Source organism: Trachypithecus francoisi, unplaced genomic scaffold (assembly GCF_009764315.1).
Source record: "Trachypithecus francoisi isolate TF-2019V2 unplaced genomic scaffold, Tfra_2.0 Lachesis_group4, whole genome shotgun sequence".
Lineage (NCBI taxonomy): Eukaryota > Metazoa > Chordata > Mammalia > Primates > Cercopithecidae > Trachypithecus > Trachypithecus francoisi.
The window spans coordinates 12,282,991-12,309,049 of record NW_022681469.1 but is presented as its reverse complement, the minus strand read 5'-3'; the positions used below and the strand labels follow the sequence as shown (position 1 = coordinate 12,309,049).

At 37.1% G+C, this 26,059-nt stretch overlaps 1 protein-coding gene across 1 annotated transcript in view; it reads left to right on the top strand.

The window, feature by feature from the left end:
* Window positions 1-26,059, top strand: part of CNTNAP2 (contactin associated protein 2) — a 2,313,133-nt gene that overhangs the window by 634,235 nt on the left and 1,652,839 nt on the right. Inside the window, exon 2 of the mRNA XM_033192342.1 lies at window positions 15,314-15,424. Coding sequence (XP_033048233.1) covers window positions 15,314-15,424 — 111 coding nt within the window. The remainder of the gene's footprint in view (window positions 1-15,313; window positions 15,425-26,059) is intronic.

Genomic DNA, 26,059 nt, shown 5'->3' with positions numbered 1-26,059 from the left:
TTTCAGGTTACCCCTTATGGAAAAAGGTTCACAGTTACCATAACAACAGTTAATAAAGCCGTATTTGCTGGAAAAATCTTATTCAACAGCAAAGTATCACAGTAAGAGAAACGAAGCTTAGTAATTTAATATATAGATATAAAAATAAACCTTTGGTAGTTTTGCCTGAAAGAAGGGCAGTGAGTATCTTCAACGTCTTAGGGAGTTTTTACAAGTACTCTAGCCCTTGCTTTCTGTTTTCTAGTTAAGCAAACTTTATTGCTTTCACCAATGAGTTACAGAATCTATGACTGGTAATTTTAGTCAAAAACATGAATTCAATTAGATATAAAGATACAATCTTGGCATATGTTCTTAAATGAGTCAAACCTCCTATTTTAATTAAGAAGGTAAATGAGCCCAAGTCCATATTTTATGGCCATTGCTCAGTGAAGGATTACATACTCTATTCAGTCACCCACATAAGAAATCAGTAATTTTTGTTATTCTTCTTCCTATTACTTTTCACATCTGGTTAAAAACAAATTCAGTCACCTTCCAAAATATCTTTCACCAATTTCTTCTCTTATCATTCCACTGCTACTGCCTTCATTCACCTCTGTATCACTTCTAATTTACCTTTTTTTTTTTTTTTTTTTTTTTGAGACAGGGGTTGCCCAAGCTGGAATGCAGTAGCACAATTTTTCACCTCTGAGAGTTCAACTTTTCTAGTTTCCACATACAAGTGAGAACATAGTGTTTGTTTTTCTGTATCTCAATTATTTCACTTAGCATAATGCCCTCCAGGTTCACACTCAGGTTGTTGCCAATTTAAGTTTATTTTCCTAACAAAGCTCTGAGTTTTCATTCTAAGCCATCAAACACTATTAGCAGAAAGATCCCATGCTCCCATTTCCAAGAAAAGGATCCCTCTCTCATGTTGACACTTCCAATTCAGTGACTGTCTAAAAGCATTTATGCCTGGCCTGTGACTAAACCACTTCTACTAATCAGAATAAGTATTCAATAAACTTACTACAACCTCTGCCTCCTGGGTTCAAGCCATCCTCCCACCTTAGCCTCCCACGTAACTGGCACTACAGGCACACACTGTCATGCCTGGCTAATTTTTGTATTTTTTGTAGAGATGGGGTTTCACCATGTTGCCCAGGCTGGTCTCAAACTTCTGAGCTCAAGCTATCTGCCTGACTCGTCTTCCCAAAGTGCTGGGATGACAGGTGTGAGCCACCACACCTGGAGACTTCTAATTTACATTGCTGTATAATAGTGTCCACGTTTCTGGAACATTCCTCCAATAATGGCTCCACCACACAGATGTCAATGTTTCGTTTCTTCTAAAATGTAGGTATAACCATATCATGTAACTACCCCCAATGAAGGAGCCATTTCAGTGGTTTCTCACGGCCTACAGAATACAATTCATATTTACTATGTGACATTTACTAACCTGTGAAGTCTTGAGTCAAAGTTACCTAGATTCAAACATAACAGATGTCCAATACAGATTTTTTGAAAGAAAAATGAGAGTATGCCAAACAGGATCAAATGAGTAAGATTGTTCAGTTTGCCCTTGGCATTCCTTTTTGTTCATCTGTTCTGTAGATTCAATGATCATCACCCTCCATACATCCACTGTGCATTCATTCTGGGCACCGGTCACTGTCCCATATGCCAAGTAAACAGAATCAAACAACACAACCCTTAGGTCCACCCTAATAGGGTTAATAACTCATGGTAGAGTCAGATATTAAACAAGTTAATACACAGATGAATGCAGAATTACTAATTGTCATAATTGTTTAAAAAAAGAAAAGAAGTGTGTTCCCTGAAAAGAGAGGAAGGTAGACTGAATTTAGTATAAGCGATGGTGAACTCAGGGAAGCACTCGTCTCCTGAGATCTGATGTAGGACATGATCAGTTATCCAAGAGAAAACTGGGAGAAGAGCATTTTAGGCAGCAAGAACAAGTGTGTTTGCTTTCTTGTTGCTGCTGTTGTTGTTTTTGTTTGTTTTTGTCTCATTCCTTCTAGAAGATGCTATACATTCCCATGTTTACACTTTATCGTGATATTGACTCTGTTGCCTGGAGTGCTCTTCTCTGTCATTTTATATGTAGTGGAAGTGTTCTTATCATATCATGTTTTTGTTTTTTTTTAATATTAAAACTGTCCTTAACCCTTCAGGCTGAACTTACTTTGCGTCCTCCCTCTATTCACTCCTTTCAATTGCAATTTTCCCATTGCTTATAGTGAACTGGGTAATTTATTTTTCTCTAGAAGACAAACCTTCTAGAAGGGAGATACAACTTCTTTATTCTATTCAATAGTAGGTCCTCTGTGTTATTGAAGACATGAGGAGAAATGAATTCAGATTATTGGGAGACAAAAGGGAATATTTTTCAAGTCACCCCTTCAAAGGATAGTATGTGGCTCAAAATCTAAATATATTTAAGAAAGATATGGTTAAATAAATTAATGCTAGATTAACAGAAATTAAAATAAATGAATGTTGTTTTAATATAGATCCTTACATTTTTTTAAGACAAATTTATACCCAGGGGAATAAATATTCTCCAACTTATTTTCCTTGTTCATTGGAGACAAAAAGTTGATTTGGATTAGTTAGAATCAAAACCTGTTGTGACAACCCTTTTATAGAAATTTTAATAGAATCATGTCTGGATAGAAAATAACATGGTTTACATTAAACTTCCACTTTCAGTCCAATAAGCTTGGCCATTTTCTCTTGTTGGGGGCTTCCATTCTTTGAATGTTTCTAAAGCCCAACTCCTAGAATCCCTGGCCGGGCGTGGTGGCTCATGCCTATAATCCCAGCACTTTGGATGGCCAAGGTGGGAGGATCACGAGGTCAAGAATTCGAGATCAGCCTGGCCAACATGGTGAAACCCTGTCTCTACTAAGAATACAAAAATTAGCCACACGTGGCGGTGCACGCCTGTAATCCCAGCTACTTGGGAGGCTGAGGCAGGAGAATCACTTGAACCCAGGAAGCAGAGGTTGCAGTGAGCCAAGATCACACCACTGCACTCCAGCCTGGGTGACAGAACAAGACTCCATTTAGGGAAAACAAAAAACAAACAAAAAAAGAATCCCTGTCGTAGTCTGTTCTCACACTGCTAATAGAGACATACCTGTGCCTGGGTAACTCATAAAGCAAAAAGATTTAATGAACTCACAATGCCACATGGCTGGGGAGGCCTCATAATCATGGTAGAAGGCGGAGGAGGAGCAAAGTCATGTCTTACATGGTGGCAGGCAAGGGAGTGCGTGCAGGGGAACTCCCCTTTATAAAACCTGCAGGTTTCATGAGACTTATTCACTATCATGAGAACAGCACAGGAAAGACCTGACTGCCTGATTAATTACCTCCAACTGAGTCCCTCACACGACATAGGGAATTATGGGAGCTACAGTACAGATGTGATTTGAGTAGGGACACAGCTAAACCATATCAATCCCCTACAAAGCCCAGCAAAGCTGACTTCCATCATAGTCTTCTGCAGTCTCTCTGGCCACTTTCCTTCCTGTTTACCTCATGCTTCTGCTCCATCCTCACTGGCCTCCTAGGACCCTTGAACATACCCACCTTGTTCCTGCTCCTGAGCCCTTTGACTTGGGTTTGTTGTGCTAGAATCACTACTCCACAGATATCGGATAACCCTATGGCTTGTTCTCTCTTTTCCATTAAGTTCTGCTAAAAATGATACCTTATCAATAAGGCCTTCTAAAACCTCTAATTTCAAGAATACTTATCCATTTACTAATCATCTTCCTGTCATGCCCTATTTTCCCTATAATGAACACCATCTGAAATACTGTGTTTTTTTTTTTTTATTATTTACTATAATATAAAACTGTAGGTTGTTCACTGTTGTCCCCCAACTGTAGGCACTCTATAAATCATCATTGAAGGAAATGCATATTATCTTTGCACTCAGCATCACTGGGTAGTTAATACTAGTTATTTTTCAAATGTTATAAAATCAATATATGTTAATTGAAGAAAATTTCCAAGCTGTAGAAAATAGAAGAAAATGAAAGTCAACAATTATCTAGCAATCAATATGGTACCATGATTGACATTTCGTTTTACATATTATTTCAGTCATTTCTTTACCTATATTTATTTCATAAAATGAAGATCATATTATAAATACTATTTTATAGACTACCTTTTTAGCCTACCATGCCATAAACATTAATCAATTGAATAAGGATTTTTCTACAGCTTCACCCTTACTGGTTCTAGAGTGCTCCATTGTTCACTCTGTACATCTTGAATGCATGGCCTAATCTGAAGTTACTTAAGCCAAGTACACTGGGAAGATGCTTACCTACAGCACTTAGTTATTTAAAGCTAAGTGGGTTAAGTAGTCTAGGAAATAGACTTGGTTGTCAATAAGTACATTGCTTATTGTTAAATACTAACTTTCAGTTAACCAGTTAATGAAACCAGAGAGTCAAAAATTGCAACAGTTACCAGTGGACCAATAAAGTACAATTCAAATGAGCCCTGCCCTTAGGAAGATTGTCAATCAAAGCTTTAAGAGTACTCAAGTTCATTTAGTCATATTGCAGTTGACTTTGACAGTCTTCAGATTATTGGTTTATTAAAAGTTCTAGGTAGCTTGACCTTCTTATGAGACTGTAGAATTTGAGTTAAAAAAAGAAAAGTCTACTGTCACCACTGTGTTAAAGATTAAAACCTCTGCCTAGCTCCTGGGTGGTGATTCAATTTTTGAATACTGTTTCCTTTTGTTGCATCAAGTTATGAAATTAAAACTTGAATTTGTTTTCCAGATTACACTAAGGGTAAAAATTGTTTTATATTATTTTGTATTGTAGAGTTTTTTTTCTTTTAAATTAGAAGATCAACTTCGAGGAGACAAAAGCTTAATTAAAAAAAAAGCCTCACAAATCTATTTCATTTCCAGTATATTACAGTTCAGTAGATAATTTGAAACTGATTCATCTGTTATACCATCTGTCGGAAATATGCTGCAGCTGTTAAATGTCCAGCAAAATTTGAACTACGTCTCGAAGTAATTTGCCCTTGGTACATGCAGACCAGAAAATTTTTTATTTGATTTACAACCAAGATTCCTCCAAACATGACTGATTTTCTAGCTATACTACTTTCATTTCATTATTATTTTTAAACATAGCTATTAGATAAACCAAAAAGGAAAATGAAAGAAACCTGAACTAATTTTTAAGATTAAAAATATTGAATTTATTCATTGCCATAAGCTATTAAAATTGCACTGATTGTGTTCAGTATTTTTCAAAATATATGAAGAGTTCCTATGGTGTGCTCTACATTCTGCATATTGGGAAAGACAAGAAGTTCTCTTCCTCAAGAGAGGATCATCGGCAGAGAAATCAACATATAAACCAATATTGATCATAATAGACTTTCAGTGATACAGAATGAAAATATTAGGAACACCAAAGTCTTATGTTCTTTTTAGGACTAAAAATAGATGTAAAAGAGCTAACTCACAATAGTCAATAGCTTCAAGTCTCAAAAAACTCATTTGCTGGAGCCAAGATATTTAAAAAGTTCTAGAGTCATGTACTACACTGATGAGTTAGACAAGCCCTCTATATAATTCAGGGGTTCCAAATTGCAAGTCATTTTAAGTTGTTGTAGATCAGAGGTGGTATTTCTTATGTGGGATACAGTAAAGTAGATCTATGTGTCAGATCATGGGATGAAGCCATTTCTCTTTTGCAATGCAGATTTTAAAATGGAAAATACAAAAATATATCTTAGAAGCTAAACAGATGAAGTGAACACATCTCAGTAGTCAAACCTAGGAACTACTTTGCCTTGCTTGATTTTAGGTGGATTTATTTCTTATCATTGTCAGTAATTCATTGATTCAACAGCCCTCTGTAAGGTTGTGCTGTGCCGCATGACATTTTGAGGCTCTGGGAATATAGAGTGGACAAGTCAGGCACCTGCCTTCCTCTCATGGTATTTACAGTCCAATCAACAAGAAAAGTAATAAATTAAAAACAAACTAGATAATTTCAGATTGTAGTGGATACTGTGAAACCAAACAAGACAGTGTGATAGAATAGCAAGCAGTGTCTCAGGAGAATGAAAACAGGAATTGAGATGGTTAGTTTAGATGAATTGGTCAGAAAAAGTGAAGGTGGTGTTTGAGTCAGAATCAGAGTGGAAAGGAACCAGCTCTCTGAGACCTGGTACAGAGAATTTTAGCTGGAAAGCAGAGAGGATGGAAAGGCCTTTGTACAAAGGTGTGCTTGGTGTATCTGAAAAAGGGAGAGGAGAGTGAATCTAGAGCTTAGTGACCCAGAGAAGGAGTGAAATAAAATAGCGCCAGAGATATCTTCAGGGCCAGACCATCTCGGACCCAGTGGAGCTTGGATTTTATACTAAATAAGAGGGGAAGCCATCAGGAAGTCTTCAGGGCATGGCAAAATCTAATGCCCAGTTTTAAAAAATCCATCTGACAACTGTGAAGAAAATGGATTGTAAGGAGATAAAGATTGAAGCAGGAAATAAGTGCCCAATAAATATTTATTGAATGAATAAATGAAATAAAGTTGATGTATTTTGCTGAGGCTATTCAATGTAGGCATATCCATTAAATTGCTGATTATATATGGGTTTCTCTGAGAACATCTATTTAAAACTGTAGAAACCTCTTTCTTTCAGTTAAAAGATGTGGATGTAATTTGGCACAGAAAATATTGAAATTGCTGCAATATTATTATACAGGGTAACATGTCACGTAAATTTTTGGAATCAAATTGAGAAGTGGTGAGAACAATTTCACAACGTCAATATTAGATCTGCATAGCCCAATGCAACGTATACGATTTTACAGGAAGTCACTATAGAAGCCATTTGTCCCAGATAACTAGACTTCAAAAGTACAGGCCTTATAATCGGGTACAGTTTGTCTTTTGTCCTGACTTGAATATCCTTTAGCTGTGAGATCTGAAGCCTCCTCATCTATAAAATGGTAATACTTCCCATCTCAGTGGGTTACTGTGATAACTCAATGAGATGACCCGATGAAAATATTTACCTGCCTATCACATAAGTATTCAATAAATGATTGCTATAACTATCAATTGATTTGTTGATTGTGGTTTAATGATCTCTGCCATCTGTATATTCATCATGGTCCGGATTGGAAGGATTGTGATGGGAGGTGGGAAGGCTGCCTCATTCGTGCTCACCACTATAATGCCTATGGTAGCACATTGGGTTTTGTCTCATTAAATGGAAAATGAAATAAAAGAGTAAATGCAGTCACCTCTATCTAGTAGGAAACGAGGTATAGTAAAAAGGAAAAAGGAAGGCAGATGAATTTATTTTATTCACTTAGGAATTCCCACTGTGTGTCAGATAAGGTATGTCCAATCAGTTGATTTCATTCCAATTCCATTCTCTTTAGATTTTTCCCAAATTAGCATTTGATGACAAACTAATTGTACTTCTCTTCATGGTCCTTCTCTTTGATAAGTTATTTTGTGAACTTATTTATAGACTCTATGAGAAAATAATTAATTCTCAATGCGATTATATGACCTGTTTTAGCAATGATCTAGCACTCTCGTATTTTCTGTGCAAAGTTAGTTACCTCTGCCACACACAGCCTAATGTAAATAATAAAAGGTCTCTAATGTAAAATGAAATATATAAAATGAAGCCATGTTTGTATGGGAATTTCTTTCTTTTTTTTTTTTTTTTTTTTTTGAGGCAGAGTCTCGCTCTGTCGCCCAGGCTGGAGTGCAGTGGTGCGATCTCGGCTCACTGCAACCTCCGCCTCCCGGGTTCACGCCATTCTCCTGCCTCAGCCTCCCGGGTAGCTGGGACCACGGGCGCCCGCCACCGCCTGGCATGTTTTTGTACTTTTAGTAGAGACGGAGTTTCACCGTGTTAGCCAGGATGGTCTCGATCTCCTGACCTCGTGATTCGCCCACCTTGGCCTCCCAAAGTGCTGGGATTACAGGCGTGAGCCACTGCGCCCGGCCAGGAATTTCTATGATAGATCAGTAAGTGAAAAGATATGTAAAAGACCATATTGTAAGTGTTTTTTGTTTGTGTGCATATCTAAATATCTGTTATGTTAAATGCTGCATCTGTGTATATGTGCTATGAAGACTAGTACTAGCGATGACTTCTATGGATTATTAGATTCTGTCTTTAACTGTATTGCATGAAATTCTACAGGAGCAAGAGAAAGATGTGTCTTATTTTCAATAGCAAAGAGTAGTCCAGGGAGGCTGGAGCAAGAGATACACAAAAGCAATGTATGAACCATAAAAATGGAAGGAAAATATGGTATAAGTGAAGATATATAAGATAGATTGAGGCGTGGTGGCTCACGCCTGTAATCCCAGCACTTTGGGAGGCCGAGACGGGTGGATCACGAGGTCAGGAGATCAAGACCATCCTGGCTAACACGGTGAAAATCCGTCTCTACTAAAAATACAAACATTAGCCGGGTGCAGTGGCAGGCACCTGTAGTCCCAGATACATGGGAGGCTGAGGCGGGAGAATGGTGTGAACCCCTCCAGCCTGGGCGACAGAGCGAGACTCCATCTCAAAAAAAAAAAAAAAAAAAGATAGATTGAGTAGCAGTCAATGGGTTCTTTGCCCTAAGAAGGAGCATACATTTTTATAGCATATTTCTATAACTTTGAATGTTTAACCATTGATTTTATATTGTTATGATTTAAAAATCGAGAACAACAGGGTCAAAACAGGAAGAGGACTTTTGAAATAATGGAAAAACTAAGGAAACTTTGGGTAAGATAGAATTAAACAAGTCGCTCAAGTTTATGTTGCTAGGAATAAACTGTAAATATTTTGACTCTAAGGAGCATACTGCTACCTCTGAAAGTCACACCTGTCACCAAAAAATCGTAATTATATCAAGTTAAGTTAAAAATTTTTGACCCTCAACTATGTCCAAATATTTATTATAAATATTGGAAGAGAATATCATATTCTGTTTCTTGTACTTCCTGCACGTTATTGAAGAAAAATGTGTTATGTGACAATTAGAAAATGTAAAATATAAATAAAATTTAGACAAAATTTGGCTTGCAGACATCAGGAGTAATTTAAGAAGCTCTGGCCAAACCTCCCAACAAATGTGTGTTCTGCTTCCCATTCTGCCTTGTTCCTTATGACTAAAACGATCGTGAATCACAAGCTGAATAACAAGTTCTTCTCTGGCTTCCCAAGTAGCACAGTGGTTCCTCAAGAGATCTGTTGTCTTCCCCCTGATGTCCATTTCGGGGTCTGGTGTCCCATCTCAGTGCTCCAGGACTGCACCTTGCCTTCTGCTCCTGAGTGTCCCAATGCTGTCTGCCCTCCCACATTTCTGACTGTCATTAGTTATTGCATTAACTAGTGACCCTGAAATGGACATCAGGGGGAAGATAAAAGACCTCTTGGAGGAACCGCTGTGCTGCTGATGATGGAAAGGGATAGTCATAACGTGTGATGCAGGGTAAATGTGCAGGTAGAGGTAGAGTAGTTCCAACTTCAAAAGGTAGAAGTTGACTGTATATTTAAGACCACAGAGTGATGTGTTCAACTCAGAATGTGCCTTTTGCCATGGATTTTTTCCTAACATAAAAATCAGGATGTTATTGCTAGAATTTCTGTGCAGCTAGCACTGTCTCGTTCTTGAGTCATTTGTTGCTTTTAGTTGTTTTCCTCCATTAGACTTATGTTACCAAATGGGTCATATAAAACATCTATTTGAAGTGTTATAGCTTAAACATATATTGTTTTATGAAAAATTTTCAGACAGTATATTTCAGCAAGAATGCATTTGAAAACCATACTCTTGTGTCAATTACATATATCCTGAAGTCCTTTAATCTTGTAAACTCCTGCCAGTATCCCTTGCCAATAGCCAAACCTCTCAACTGTATCTTTTAGGTAAAGGGCAACAGCTATTTCATGTCTATTTGCCAATAATTTCCTCTGCTCCAGCTTGAGTTAGTACAGAATTCTTATAGCTAGTCTGCCTTCATGATTGACTGAAATTGTGTGAAAATAAAACTCAAGGCCCATCTGCTCTTCTAGTTTTCATCCAAGATTCCCTGGAAGGGAAGTACACTGGAGACCAAATATTTGCCATCGCTGTGTATGGCTGTAGTTTTGGAAGACATCCCAGTATGGGAAAACACAATACCGGATTATTTCAATGTTAGTTCTCTTTTTCTCTCCCTCCTTCCCTCCTTTACTATTACATAAAAATTCTAACTTTCTCCAGGGATTTGCCTGATTGCCTAGTATTTAATGTCTGCAGGAGATTGAGATACATGTTTTAGCACAACAATAAAGTGGACTTTTTAGAATGCATAATGAGTAATAACCATTATTACAGTTGGAAATAAAAATGGATAGTATATTGTAATAGTCAGCATGGCAATATGTGCTTGTGTGGAATGCCGCTACAACCATCTCTGGGAAATTTCAACTTCCTTGTGGCCTCTTTCATGTTGCTTGAGGTGTTCCCTTTTTCTAAAATTTACTTAACCCTCTTTCCACCTATCTCTAATCTCTAATTTCTTCAGATTCTATTTGTTATTTATATGGTATCTGACACTGTAAGTAATCATTAATCATTCTGATTCCTAAGTTCCTTCAATATTTGTTACACTAGATAAGAGGTTGGGAAACTTACTCTGTAAAAGCTCAGATAGTAAATAGTTTAGTTTTGTGGGCCGTATGATATCTATTGCAGTATTCTACTGCTGTGTGAAAGTCATCAGAGACAATACATAAATGCATGATGTGTAACTGTGCTCCAATAAAACTTTACTTACAAAAGCAATCTGTGGGCTGGGTTGGGCCTGCAGGCCATGGGTTGCTAACTCTTGGTGGTTGACACTATTTTGGAGTTTTCAGAGCTTGAGAGAAACTTAGTTAAATTTCCTCATGTTACTTGTGTGTCACCTGTAGGAAAGGGGTTCATGACATATTCGTGGTCACACATTTATGATGGAGCTAATGAGCAACTCAACTAACTAATTATGAGATCTAATGAACGACTCAACTAACAACAACCCTACATTTCTAGTTTATTTGTGACTTTTAGTATTTCATGTTCTTCTAGTTAGCACTGAATTTTAAACCATTTTGTATTACTCTTTCGTTACTTCATGTTTAATTACTTTTTGTGGATTCATTTATTACTGCCACTTATGGAGGAATAGACCATATATTTGTATGTGTATGTGTGCATATGTACAAATGGAATGTAGCAAAGTCGAATTTTATATATATCTATACACACACACACATATAATCTGTCTGAAGTAGTGAAAACAGCAAAATGCAGTGTAAGATCTCAATAAATATTCATGATTAATGTCCTCCAGGAGAAAATACAGTAATTGTTGCATTTTTTAGCTTAGTAATATGATTATAGATTATGTTTTAATTTGGAAGAATGTGAGATTGCTAGTGCTTTACATTCTGATAATAATTTTGCAGTCACATTTTTTAAAAAATGCTTATTTGCCCTGGTCTTCACTAATCTCAATTTAATTCTAATTGCTATTCTGAATAATTACATAATTTTTTCAAATCATTACTTAATTTTTTAATTTTAAAAAATTGATTTTTATTTGATTTTTTAAATTGGCAAAAAATATAAAATTTGATACTCAGATGATCAATTTGTTACAGAAGCCAATTTGTTTAATGTAATAACTCTAAACTATATTATGGTTTTATAAATGCTACATTTAAATTCCAAATTTAAATTAGCTATTGGATCATTTAACCAGTTATCAACTTAGTTTAATTACATTCAATGCAACCATATCTAGGCTTTGGATATTCAGTTTTAGAAAATGTGTCATGCATTATTATCAGGTATGAGCTAGCCTGACTGAGCAGGTATGGACTAGAAAAAGTTTTTCCTAGCATGAGCCTGCTGATTTCTAACGTAGCTTTCTTCCTCATTTTCTTCATATTTCTACTCAAATACTACCTGATCATGTTGTCAAGGCTTGCCTTGAGAAGTCAGCATAGAATAGCAATTCTCTTCCTCTCCACCTCACCCCCACTCCCTGCCCAGTGTTTTATATTTAATGTTCCTTGTTAGTATTAATTGCCACAACATACTATAAATTTACATATTTTTTGTTATTGGGATGTTTCTTCCCACTAAAACATAAGCTCTACAAGGGCAGGGCATTGTTAATTTCGCTTTCAGCTGACTTCAGTGCTTGGCACAACATAGACACCTGATGCATATTTAAATGAATGAAATGAACATGAGTGAATGCTAGCACATTTCTAATATAATGGGAACATTAGAAGGAATGTGTACTCCAATTAGAGGCAACACTTATCTCAAAAATTATAAAAAGTTGTAATCAAATATATCAGAAAGGAAAATCAAGGATGTATATTTGTGCTCACTTACAGCTAAACAAGGTAGATGTTTCTGATTAATATGAAACCCATCAGTTTAGATGATAGCTTTGCGAATTGATACTTTTAAAACAAATTTTATGTTCTTTACATTCTTTTACATTTAACTTTCTGGGGAACTTATTTATACACACATGCCATATTTCCCAGAGGTGCTTGCAGTATAACTAAGAAAAATAAGCAATTTTAAAAATATTATCCGAAGACAGATTTGTTCATTTTAATTTCCAATTTGTATACAATTGAGTGGTGAGATGGTAAATAATAATTCATTTTTCCAGTATCACTGGGTACTTCATTTAAGTGAATTTACAAGAAAATTAGTTTATTCTTTCTGTTGGTAAGTTATTTTTGCTTAAAAATTTCTGAGAGAGAAACCATTTTTGAGTATATAGAGAAAAATTTTCTGTCTTATTAAACAGAGTTCTGAGCATAAACATTTGTTCGAAATTTAAGACCACCACTCTAAAAATTAAGTGTTGTAGCATGTTATAATATGAGATCATGCTTCCAGACTCTTTGAGGTTCATTGGGTTTAGTACATTCATTCATTTATCCTACAAATGTTTTTAGAGCACGTGCTGAGTACCATTGTTCAGATCACTGGAGAGTAAGCATTAGGCCAACTATCTAAAACTTCATTTCCGATAGAGCTTTCTGTCTAGTGAGAGAGAAAGGCAACAAAAAATTAAATGAATAACAACATAACATGTCAGGTGGTGCTAAGTGTTATGACAAAAAAATAAAGCAGGGTGTGGATACAGAGACTGATGGCAACAAAATGCTGGGTGAACTACCAAAGCCTGTCTCCAGTGGCAAAGGTGACATTGAGCAGAGACCTGTGACAAGAGAGGATAGTTGGACTAGTAATTGCAAAGGCTTACAGCAGGGGCAGGCTTGTTTTTAAAGGAAAAGGAGGCGCCAGGAGCAGTGGCTCACACCTTTAATCCCAGCACTTTGGGAGGACAAGGCGGGCAGATCACGAGGTCAGGAGATCGAGACCATCCTGTCTAACATGGTGAAACCCTGTCTTTACTGAAAATACAAAAAAAATTAGCTGTACGTGGTGGCACGTGCCTATAATTTCAGCTACTCAGGAGGCTGAAGCAGGCGAATCGCTTGAACCTGGGAAGCAGAAGTTGCAGTGAGCCAAGCTCGCACCACTGCACTCCAGCCTGGGTGACAGAGCGACACTCTGTCTCAAAGAAAGAAAGAAGAAGAAGAGGAAAGGGGTCATGGTGGCTGGACAGGAATAGACAAGGACCTGGGGAAAGAGATGAGAATAGTGCTGTGGCCATCATAGGCCACTGGGTGGCAGGGTGGCAGGGGTTGGTTGCGGGGGGGACTTCGAACCGTATGCCAAGTTGAGAGCAGGAGCCAGAGAACAATTTGAATACAGCAGCCACACGTTCACTTACAGTTTAAATAGTGTTTCTTCAGCTGCTGCGGGCAGAACTAGAGCAGAGTGAGAGGGGAAGCAGGAAGACCACACAGTCTTTTGTAACATAGAGCTCTGGAAGCTGTGTGTGCACGATCTGTAGCTATGGAGTTGAAGTGGGCAGTAGGACTTGGAACATCCCAGTCTCAGAAGACATAGCCCTCCATGCCATCTCCCAGAGAGGGGGGGTAGACTCAGAACAGTCCTGGCCACGTTAACATTAGAAACACTTAGGCATTGGCAAAATGAGAAAGATCCATCAAAGGAATCAGAGAGCAAGCAGTTAATGAGAAAAAAGGGGAAAAAAATGTTAATGACATTATAAAAGCCAAGTGCAGAAAGTGTTACAAATAGAATTGAGGTATCGCTTGGTTCCAGTGCAGTTGATTGGTTGAGTACGATGGGAACTGATTAATTTTTCTGTCAGTAATAATTTTCAAGTTGGTGAATATTCTGTCTTTACTTGCTGATGTCTCGTTCATTCTTTCTTTCTCTTTCTCTGTCTTTCTCTCTCTCTTTCTTCTCTTTTCTTTTCTTTTCTTTTCTTTCTGATGGTGTTTCTCTCTTGTTGCCCAGGCTGGAGTATAGTGGCGCGATCTTGGCTCACCACAACCTCCGCCTCCCAGGTTCAAGCAATTCTCCTGCCTCAGTCTCCCGAGTAGCTGGGATTACAGGCATGCACCACCATGCCCAGTTAATTTAGCATTTTTAGTAGAGATGGGGTTTTTCCATGTTGGTCAGGCTGGTCTTGAACTCCCAACCTCAGGTGATCCACCCGCCTCGGCCTCCCAAAAGTGCTGTGATTACAGGCATGAGTCACTGCTCCCAGCCTCTTTTTTCTATTCTAGTAGGAACACGTAACATGAGATCTGCCTTGATAAGTGTGCATGATTATCTAGAGGTATAATATTGCACACCAGATCTCCAGAACTTAGTCATCTCACATAACTGAAATTTTATACGTGTTGGTTAGCAACTCCCCATTTCTTGGTCTTTTGGCTTTGATAAGAGTCCTCTTTGTCTTTCCTCCTCCAACCTTAGTAATTCTAGTGCTCTGTTCCTATAATGTATCAATACCTGAAGATTTCCAGGAGATGCCAGATACCGAAACTTATTACAGGAACAAGCTCAGTTTTACTCATGATTCTCAGATAGCAAGGCTGAGGTGAAGTCCTTCAGAGTAATGCACTTTGCTATGGTTTTCTGTTTGAATATCAGGGTTATATAAACTGCTCCTGTGTTATATTTTGGATAATAGAAGTCCCTAAATTCCTTTGTTAAATATTGTTTCAAATATTTATAAAAGACATACCAGAGTCAATGATTATTTTAACTAACACATACCAATAATTATTTAGAAATTGTTACTGAGTGTCTCTCTCCCTCTCTGTCTTTTGTTTTCAGAAAAATGTGATGAGCCCCTCGTCTCTGGACTCCCCCATGTGGCTTTCAGCAGCTCCTCCTCCATGTCTGGTAGCTATTCTCCCGGCTATGCCAAGATAAACAAGCGAGGAGGTAAGCCAAATTTTGATTCATTTATCAATAAACATGTTAAATAAGAACATGTTATATTTACAGCCATATATATATATATATATATACAATATATATAAACTCACACCACAGATGTTGGCAGACACCAGAAATCATTCTTGCCACTTCTATTAAAAGATCCATAGAAACCATTAACCTCTCACGTGATCTCCATTGGGGAATGACATAGGAAAACTTGGGCTGGAAGTGAGAGATACTAAGTCAAAATGGAAGACGTTTTGAAGTTGTCTGGGATAACAAAGTCAAAATGGCATAAACATTTAGAGTTAAAATTCCTATTAATCAGAAAATAGTTTAGAAAGATGTAAGAAGGAATCGACTCCCACAGTGTGTACCGTGTATAAAAAAGAGCACTTTGTATTTACTGTATATTAATGTAAAAACTTAGTTCCTATTGAAAATGCAAAGGACCCTTATAATTTTTCCTCCTGTACCCAGAATGTACCTCTATTATAAAATCTGTATGAAAAATAGTTAGATATATGCAACTACAACGTGCGTTCTTGATCTTAAATCATGGTATTTGTTAGTAACTGGGAGTTTCCAATTTTCTAGCAATTCACTGAGAGTAAAAGAACATAATTAAGGACAGAGGCAAAACACTTTTGCTTCAAAGGAACACTGGTACAAATATCAGCAAATGGCAACTTAAAAAGGAAAGAAACAATATTGTCTTAGATAAATATGAATCAACAAACAAAGACCATGATGTTTAATTCAGTAAAACAGGAATGATGGTTGACAGGGGCTTCAGTGGAGAGGGATTAAAATGAGAGATAATCTGTTAAAAGGTACAAAGTTTTAGTTAGACAAGATGAATACGTTTTGGATATCTATTGTGTAGCATGGTGACTGTAGTTAATAATATGTTGCATGCTTTAAAATCTCTAAGATAACAGCTTTTAAGTGGTCTCACCATTTACAAAAAATAACTGTGTGGTGATGGATGTGTTAATTATCTTGAATTAATTATTTCACAATACATATATCAAAACACCATGTTGTGTACTATAAATATATACATTTTTTGTGATTGCACCTTAATAAAGCTAAAGGAAACTAAGAAATGTGAAATCATAAAACAATCTAGAATCAACCAATTCTAGAAATAAAAAAAATAAAAGGGAATGAATGTAGGAGGAAGCAAGGAAGGGAATAAGGGAGAGAAGGGGAAAGGGAGGGAGGGAAGGAGGAAGGAAGAAAGGAAGGAAGGAAGGAAGGAAGGTAGGAAGGAAGGAAGGAGGGCAAGGAGGAAGGGAGGCAAGGGAGGGAAGGAGGAAGGGAGGAAGGGAGGAAGAAAAGGAAAGAAGGAAGGAAGGAAGGAAGAGAAACAAAAATGATAAAAGAGAACAGGAGGAAACCCAAAAGAAAAAATACAAGAAGAAGAAAAAATAAAGGGAGGAAGAAAAAATATTGCATCAGAAAAGAAAGGCTTATCAGATTTAGAAAGACCAAATAAGAGAAGAAAATAGGTAAGAAAAAGCTAGCCTAGTGTATACAGAATAATATATAAGGTATTCACAGAAGTTTGAAGAGGTCTCAGTTAGTAAAAAGACTTGGTGAAAAAGTGATACACAAGCAAAGGTAGAGGAACGTAACAAAAATGCAGCTTTCGTGTAACATTAGTATAAACTAGCTCATTTTTATAACCTGATATTCATCAGGCTATGGACATGAGAGACTTGTTGAGTTACTATAAGTTATCAAAAATTCTGCATAATGATGTTGAAGTAATATAAATTTTATTTCTCTCTCATAAAAGTCATTGGAAACAACTATTAAAAAATGAATATAGACAGAAAAACATGAAAGAAGGGACTGGCCATACCCAAAAGGTATACAGACCTTCCCAGTACTAGGAAATCTAGGACAAAATATGAAAAAGATATACCATATAATTCTAGTCCGAAGAGAATGTACTGTTCCCTAAAAGAAGTGCCATAATACCAAGAGACATAAAGCACCTGTGAGGAATGGAAGCAGAGTCCGAAAATGTTGCTTTCAAAAACTTTGAGTGAAAAATATGACTGAAGAAGATGATTAGCTCACTAAATTTGGGCAACTCAGGTTCTATCACGCAAACAGCACTTCAGGAATACAAATGAGACAATCTAGTCACCAAGGAGAAAATTGAAAGTGCACAATTCGATTTGCACTTTGAAAAGTGCACAAAAGAAATTGTGGCCACATGACCACAATTGAGCAAGGAACCCATTTCCATAGACGACCTCGACTAAACCATGCAGGTGCTATAGTTGTAGGAGAGAGTATAGATGTTAGAGGCACAGAAATTTAAAAGTGTCAATTGTGGGAATTAGAGAGATGTGGCTATTTTTACTTTCTAACCTTTCAGAGCAGCAGGCTACCAGATGCTGAAACTTCAGGTATAAATTTATTTTGCCTTTGATTTTTTTATGAGAATTAATGTCTTTTACTATATATATATATATATATATATATATATATAGGTTTTTTGTTCTCATTTAATTCTAGAAAAGTTACATTACTTTATCTTTGCTTTAACATAATACAAGATACCACTTTACATCATTTAGAGCTACTTCTGTATTTATCTACTCATATAGAGAGAGTCAGATATCTGATATTAAACTTCCAAAATGTTGATATATTTTTTAACTTGGATACTGGGATTTGAGGAGTGTTTTTACTTTCCTTATAGTAGTTGTGTCTGTAGTTTGTAGAATATATATTTATATCTACCTAGATGATTGATAGCTGGGTAGATAGGTAGATAGAGAGAAATAGAATGCATTTCCAGAAAGACAGATGTTTCAAAAGCAAAAAACTGTAAAACAAAAGTTACAGTTTCTTAACTGTGTGACCTGAAGTTCATCTCTTTTGGACTATTGATTACTGGATTGTCATACATTAGGGTGAAATTCTCATGTTGGGAAAGAAAGTGTTGTCTGTCCTATAGTTAAAGGTTTACACTTTGCTGTAGCCCATTTTATCAACATTTGTTACGTGGGGAGGTGCCGCCATGTACGTACTTTTTGACTTCTAAAGACTGCTTTGCTTATCAGCGTTATGCTGTCCATAAGGATGTATAACTCGCCCTCCCCAACCCTCTCATTTTTGCTCCCTCATTTTTACGGATGGTGAGGTAAGTAAGCTATACCTTCACCCTTTGTGCTGCTCTGCCTCTGCAGGTACAGACAAGACATATACGTGTAAGGCTTAACCCTTGTTGGCCACGTGAGTGTGGGGCAAGGGAACTAGCATGAGAAATGAAGGTTATAGCCTCTCCCAGGAAAAACAAAAAGAAAGTCATATATAGTTGTTATAATACAAAACATTTATTTTTTGAGCGTCTCGCTCTGTTGCCTGGGCTGGAGTGCAGTGGCATGATCTCAGCTCACCACAAGCTCCACCTCCTGGGTTCAAGTGATTCTCCTGCCTCAGCCACCCAAGTAGCTGGGATTACAGGAGAGTGCCCACTTTGCCCAGCTGATTTTTGTATTTTTAATAGAGAAGGGGTTTTGCCATGTTGGCCAGGTTGGACAACAAAATATTTTATTCCACTCTAAAATTTATATGCAAATGCCCTTGGGAGAAGAGACATGTAGGGTGAAATTCATGATAACGTATACATGGCTAATAGTCTGCATTGAGAGAAAAGAGATTTTTTTCTTAAGTATAGCATGATGTTATATATCTGGAAGATATAAAGAAGACAGATAATTCCAAGCAGAAAAAATATACATGAGCATTACAGAATCCAGGAATGTTGGAGATACATTTTCTTAATTTACAAGTGGCAAGAGTCATCTGATACACTATATAAGCATCTGAAAGTGAGAAGATCATATACTAACAGAAAAATATAAGAATGTAAACTACTAATTATACAAATGCTGAAAAGAACAAATTCAGTTGAGCATTATGTTGATAAACATTGGCTTTAAGTTTTATTATTTACTTAAATGATACTCCTAAAATACATTTTGGAAAGAGACTTCATAAGTACATAGAAAAGCACCGTATAAATGCAAATATTCAGATGACAGATTGTCACATATTTATGAAATTGAATTTAGTTTGTGGGTCTCCACAATACAAATCCACCTGCTATAATCTTGATGTCAGGGACCAGTACATGGCAAAAGTGGGGAAGAAATGTGATATTTAAATGAAAAATCCATGTGTAATTCTAACATGTCTTTTGGAGCCCACTGCTTTTAGTTTGTTGGTGCTGTTGTTATTTTGTATCAGTGCGTTATTCCTGTGATCTGTGTACTGATTTATCCCCACATTTTTAGTCCATTGAAAGCTTGTGTCATTCTGAGTTAATAGCAGTTAGATGTGTTACTCTTTCCAAGGTTAGCACAGATACGAAAACCTTTGAAAGTTTGAAACAATGTATCCCTTACCTTATTTTTTAATATAGAATTTTATAGATTATACACTGCTTTCATCTGTGCTCTAATTGTTTCTCAATCTTCATAACAACTTGGTTAGAAAGAATGGTAAGTTAGAGATGCCAATCAATTCTCTGCCAAACTTTCAACCTTGTACTTCATATGCCGTTTATAGAAATCAGCCCTTTTCTCCTGCCAGCGGCACAGCCATCCACCACATGGCCCAGGTCTCCCTCCACTACCACAGAGGCTTAGCGAGAACACCTGATCTCAACGGATGCTATTAGAATCTCTCTACTTTGTTATGTGACATCATTTTGGGAACCCAGGGGACTACTGGGTTCCCAAAATGATGGGACTACTGGGGACTACTGGGGAACCCAGGGGACTACTGGGGAAACCGCAACAGGCTATGTGTAAACTAGAAAGAGAGAAAAGGAGAGCAGATGCTGGGGAAGAAGGGAAGGCATGAGGCTGGAGCACCTGCACAGAGAAGGACGAATCAAGCTCTGGTTTCACTCACAGCCTCTTTCAGACCGCTGTTTCCAGCTGGCTTAACTTCTTTTTTTTTTTTTTTTTTTTTTTTTTTTGAGACAGAGTCTGGCTCTGTCGCCCAGGCTGGAGTGCAGTGGCCGGATCTCAGCTCACTGCAAGCTCCGCCTCCCGGGTTTACGCCATTCTCCTGCCTCAGCCTCCCGAGTAGCTGGGACTACAGGCGCCTGCCACCTCGCCCGGCTAGTTTTTTGTATTTTTTAGTAGAGACGGGGTTTCACTGTGTTAGCCAGGATGGTCTCGATCTCCTGACCTCGTGATCCGCCCGTCTCGGCCTCCCAAAGTGCTGGGATTACAGGCTTGAGCCACCGCGCCCGGCCTGGCTTAACTTCTGACTGCACTTCAGCTTGAGTCTCTGAGATGTATCATTCCACTTCTAATAGTCACCTCCTCCTGTCTGAGCTCATTCAAGGTTTTCTTCCTAGTTATTAAAGGACTTTTGGTCTTAAAGAAAACACAAACAAAAACTAGTTATTATCCCCATTTTACAAATTCAAATAATACAGATAGAAACCCCAAAATGCATCATTAGTTTCTAAAGTAGCATAGTTAGGGAACAATGGCACAGGAAGAGGGATACAAATCCATGTCTTCTGCGGGAACCCGACACTCTTTATATGTGATTGTACCAGATGAGGCAATATCAGTGCTGCCTTTTTAAATTAACCCAGTGATGATGGGACCTAAAGTGAGTTTGAAGGTTTCAGTCAAGTTTGATGTATTTATGCTTACATAGCCAGAGAAACCCAATCATGCAATCTCAGCATTTCCCAACTAATGTAGATCCTGAATAATTTTCTTTCTTTTCACCTTCCTGCCACTTATTTTTACTTCGTAGATGCTTCTAAGAATCTTGTTTGTTGCTTCCTCAAAGATGTTTCCTCCTATGTATATTCCCTGAGTAGTTTCTCCCATTTTAAGAATGTGTCATCTTCTCTCTTAAACCAGAGGGCAGAAGGTTGTGGTGGTGATGTTGCTTTCACATCAATTTTCCTCTATTTCCTTCAGCAGGGAGAACACATTGTACCTGCAGGCCACATAATTAATAATCACTTATCAAAGGAGTATGTGAATAACAGATGTTTGGTGAGACTGCTGGAATAGATCTCTTGAAGTTCCTACTTTTATCTTAAAGAGAACCACAATCCTTACCTTTCCTTAAAAGATATCACTTTATACTAGAATGATTTCTAATCTTTTGGGTATATACCAAGTAATGGGATTGCTGGGTCAAATGGTATTTCTGGTTCTAGATTCTTGAGGAATTGCCACCCTGTCTTCCACAATGGTTGAACTAATTTACATACATTCCCACCAACAGTGTAAAAGTGTTCTTACTTCTCCACATCCTGACCATCCTGACCAGCATCTGTTGTTTCCTGACTTTTCTGTTCTTTTTTTTTTTTTTTTGAGACAGAGTCTCACTCTGTCACCCAGGCTGGAGTGCAGTGGCATGATCTCAGCTCACTGCAAGCTCTGCCTCCTGGGTTTACACCATTCTCCTGCCTCAGCCTCCCGAGTAGCTGGGACTACCGGCGCCCGCCACCACACCTGGCTAATTTTTGTATTTTTAGTAGAGATGGGGTTTCACCGTGTTAGCCAGGATGGTCTCGATCTCCTGACCTCATGATCCATGTTTCCTTACTTTTTAATGATCATCATTCTTACTGGCATGAGATAGTATATCATTGTAGTTTGATATGCATTTCTCTAATCACCAGTGATAATGAGCTTTTTTTTCATGTTTGCTGGCTGCAAACCAACCCAAATGCTCATAAATTATGGACTGGATAAAGAAAATGTGATGTGACACACATACACCGTGGAACACTATGCAGCTATAAAAAAGAATGAGTTCATGCACTTTGCGGGGACACAGATGAAGCTGGAAGTCATCATTCTCAGCAAACAGGAACAGAAAGCCAAAAACCACATGTTCTCACTTATAAGTGGGAGTTGAACAATGAGAACACATGGACACAGTAAAGGGAACATCACACACTATGGCCTGTCGGGGGTGGAGGGCAAGGAGAAGGAGAGCACTAGATGACAGGTTGATAGGTACAGCAAACCACCATGGCACATGTATACATACCTATGTAAAAAAATGCATGTTCTGCACATGTATCTCAGAACTTAAAGTTAAAAAAAAATTCACTAAAGCCATAGTTTCCAGTTTAATTTTTAAAAATTAACATAAAAAGAGACCATTGAAGTTAATAATCGCCACCATGCCTTGATGCCACAGCTTGCTCAGATAATCACTGTAGGCTGGTGTCATTTTCCACTTCCTGTTGGCCAAGAGGAAGTTCTAGTGATTAGCACGACTCCAACCTCTTCCCTAGTTAACGCTTGCATACGCACGTCCACCTCCGGAAACATGCTGGGCTGCCTCTTACCGGCTCCCAGGCAGCTCAGCAAACAGTAATGGCTTACTCTACTCTTGAGAAATCCATTGTTCCTGCTACTTCTAGAAAGAAAGTTTTCCCTTTTTTCCACTCTCAATCCTCTTGTCTCTGAGTTACATTTATAAAACACCTTATTTCCTGCTGCTTTTTCTTTGCTCTCCTTTTTGCCTTTAAATATTAGAAGGATCTGTCACAACTAATTAAATCTAGAACTGCAGCAGATATACTATAAACTGGGAACGGAACCACAGTGCGTCCGTGAGGGCATTGTCTGTCTGTGCGGCCTAGCGCCTCCTGCTGGTGCTCTTCTGCTGTCTCTAATCCCTTAGTACTCCTTTGTTACGTACCTATAGCCCACTCATGACAGCCAGAATCAGCCACAGTAGGCAGTATTCTTGACCTTAGTTTAATTAGGAAGTTTTTCTCTTAGAATATAACGGTAAGGCATAAATTATGAAGTAAAGTTCCCAATTGATGAGATTCTGCCCTATTTTTGCACCTTCCATTCCAATATTTTTCTTCTTTTCCTTTGCCAGCCTCTACCATGTAGTACTTTTAAAAATTTGCTGCTTTTCTCACTCACAGATAATTCATTATTACTTAAGTATGAAGTAATCGGTGAAGTGTTACCTCTCTTAGGACTATTTGCCTTTTAAAAGCACATCCTTGGGAGCAGAAAAATTCAAAGAACTGGTTTTCTAATGGGGCATTTCAGGATATTTGACATTCCTATTTTGGCTGGTCATACTTCTTCATCTTCAAATGACTCTCCCGGAAACACCTGCTGATTTTGTTGGCTCTAAGGCAGTGCTGAGCAGTAAAAGGAGAGTGGCTTGTATTCACGCATAACTAAGTTCCAGTACTGAGCTGACCAAGGACAAGTATGGGATTAGTCAATTATTTAAATGTATTGCGTTTTGGTTTCCTGATTTCTATGATTACTATATCTGAGGATATAGTAATGATAAAGGATATCATATGAAATTATTTGTCATCTGAGTCAGGCACTTTTGACATTGAAAGAAAGTATCATTAATAGTTACACGAGGGTAATCCTGGAAGTATGGTCCCTCTACTTATAGTTTAAAATAAAATCAGTTATACTATTTAGCAGAGCTATTGTGAAGGTTAAAAGAAACAATTTACACAAACTATGTTACATTGAAATATTAGTCTCTTTCCCATAAGTTACTCTCAGCTTCTAAAAACAACACTATAGATACCAACATTTTAACACAAGGATTGAATTAAATACCTTTGTCATTACAAAGACGATGTCTCCTTAAAAAATTATTGTTTGAATTTGTGTGTTTGCCAGTGTATGTGTGTTTCCCCCATTATCATCTAAGACAAAATATTACCATAATAATTTAAAAATTAGTAAAATAGCATTTTTAAAAATTTCAATATTTTGGGGGTATAAAGGCTTATAGTAACTTAAATATTCTGCAGGCCTTTTCACTTCAAACTCCTTTCAATTTAAATGAAAGAGATTATGCCAGTGATTTTTAAGTGTTGTTTTGTTCTTATTATCTTAATGTCATTTGAATTTGATCTCTTAGAATCTATATATCTTGCAGAAACTAACATGTAGTTATTATGAGCCTCAGATAAAACGTTGTTCTGGACATTAGGGCGAATAAAAAGTGTTACCTTTGTTTTCCTTAGCCCTGTATATTCTGTCTTTTTAATACAACTTTTCAAAGATTTCTTCTAAAGACCTCACAGTTTTTATATCCACCTACCCAATTGAATGAGAGTTTCCATCTAACTGATATTGTGAATTTTAATGTATTCTCTTTTGCTTAATTCTCAAAGATAAACCAAAATTTTAGCTTAACTGGGAGTTTTATAAAATTAAATGTGTAATACATGGAATATTTGTATCATTGACACTTGTTACAAATGATAGAATGTTGAAAAAATACTCACCAGGCAATGACTCATATATTTTGTTTGGGCATGCCTTTTGAATTTTTAAATAGTATTGTTATCTTTCAACCATTACACTAAATTTTATAATGTTAGTATTTCAACACCTTGTTTTTATTTTCTTCATAGAAATCTGTGCTAGGTTTTGTTGCAATTTCCATAGAGCAATGTTTCCCAAAGTGCACGATGTTGATATGTGTTGTGAACACACATACATACACATGTGTTTCCATAATTGAATCAGACTGGGCAGATGTTGTGCTCTGGGACCTTCTTTTGGAGAATCAGAGATCCTCTTTATCACGGAACATCTTTAAGACCAGCAGAATACATTTCCACTTTGGGATTTGCTTTTATAAAATTTAGCTAAACACTGTGCACATCAAGGGCTTTAAATGGGGTTTCTTTAATGTGCTTAGAAATATAGTTGTATCTCCCATGGGTTTACTACTGTGTTTCTGGAAATACTGATTCTAAAAGTTCTTTGATAATAAGTCTAGTGATTTTTAGTTTAACAGAATGAACTAGACTTAATTAGAGAAAAGAGAATAAAGATAAAAGAGTTTTTCAATTTTGGACTTTTGAGATGAAGAATATTTTAGTTAATTATTTTTAGGAAGTAGCTATTTTCCCATTTGCGTACCAAATTCTATATATCTTAATATTTTTCGTTGAGAAAAGAATGTACTGGCTTAACGTCAATGCTATCACATTGATCCCTGCTGCCACCTTTGAAATGGCTCTGGAATATTGATTGTCTAACACTCTCTTTATATCACAACATTAATAGCTGATTGTCTAAACGGGGGAAGTTTGTGAATAATTCATTAGTATAATATATTTTGTAATTTTACTTTAAACAAAATACTGAAAGCTATCCTATTTGGATAATAGGATAAAATTTAGGACATATGGCCCTATAAAATTTAGGACATATGGGATGAGATAACCACATCTGAAGTAGCAAAGAAATGTATGTAAATAAAAAAAATTAAGAAGATGTGAAGAATAGATGCACCTTTGTAAGACTGTTGATATGGATCTAGATTTTTTTGTTACCCATAGGAGACATCTTGGGCCGTTTCCTACTTACATTCAGTTGCCAAGATTCCTCACCCAGTTCTATGATGATAAATTCTGAGTGGATATTCTCTAGGATCCTGTCATAACTGAACGCCCGTGGTGTAGCCAAGAAAGACCATAATTCCTTGATCTTGATCTTACTGGGCTCTTACAGATTTTTAGTGGTCTGGACCACACCTCCCTCTGTATGTAGATATCTTTTCTATGAAATTTCTGGAGAATGGTCAGGATATCTAGGCAGA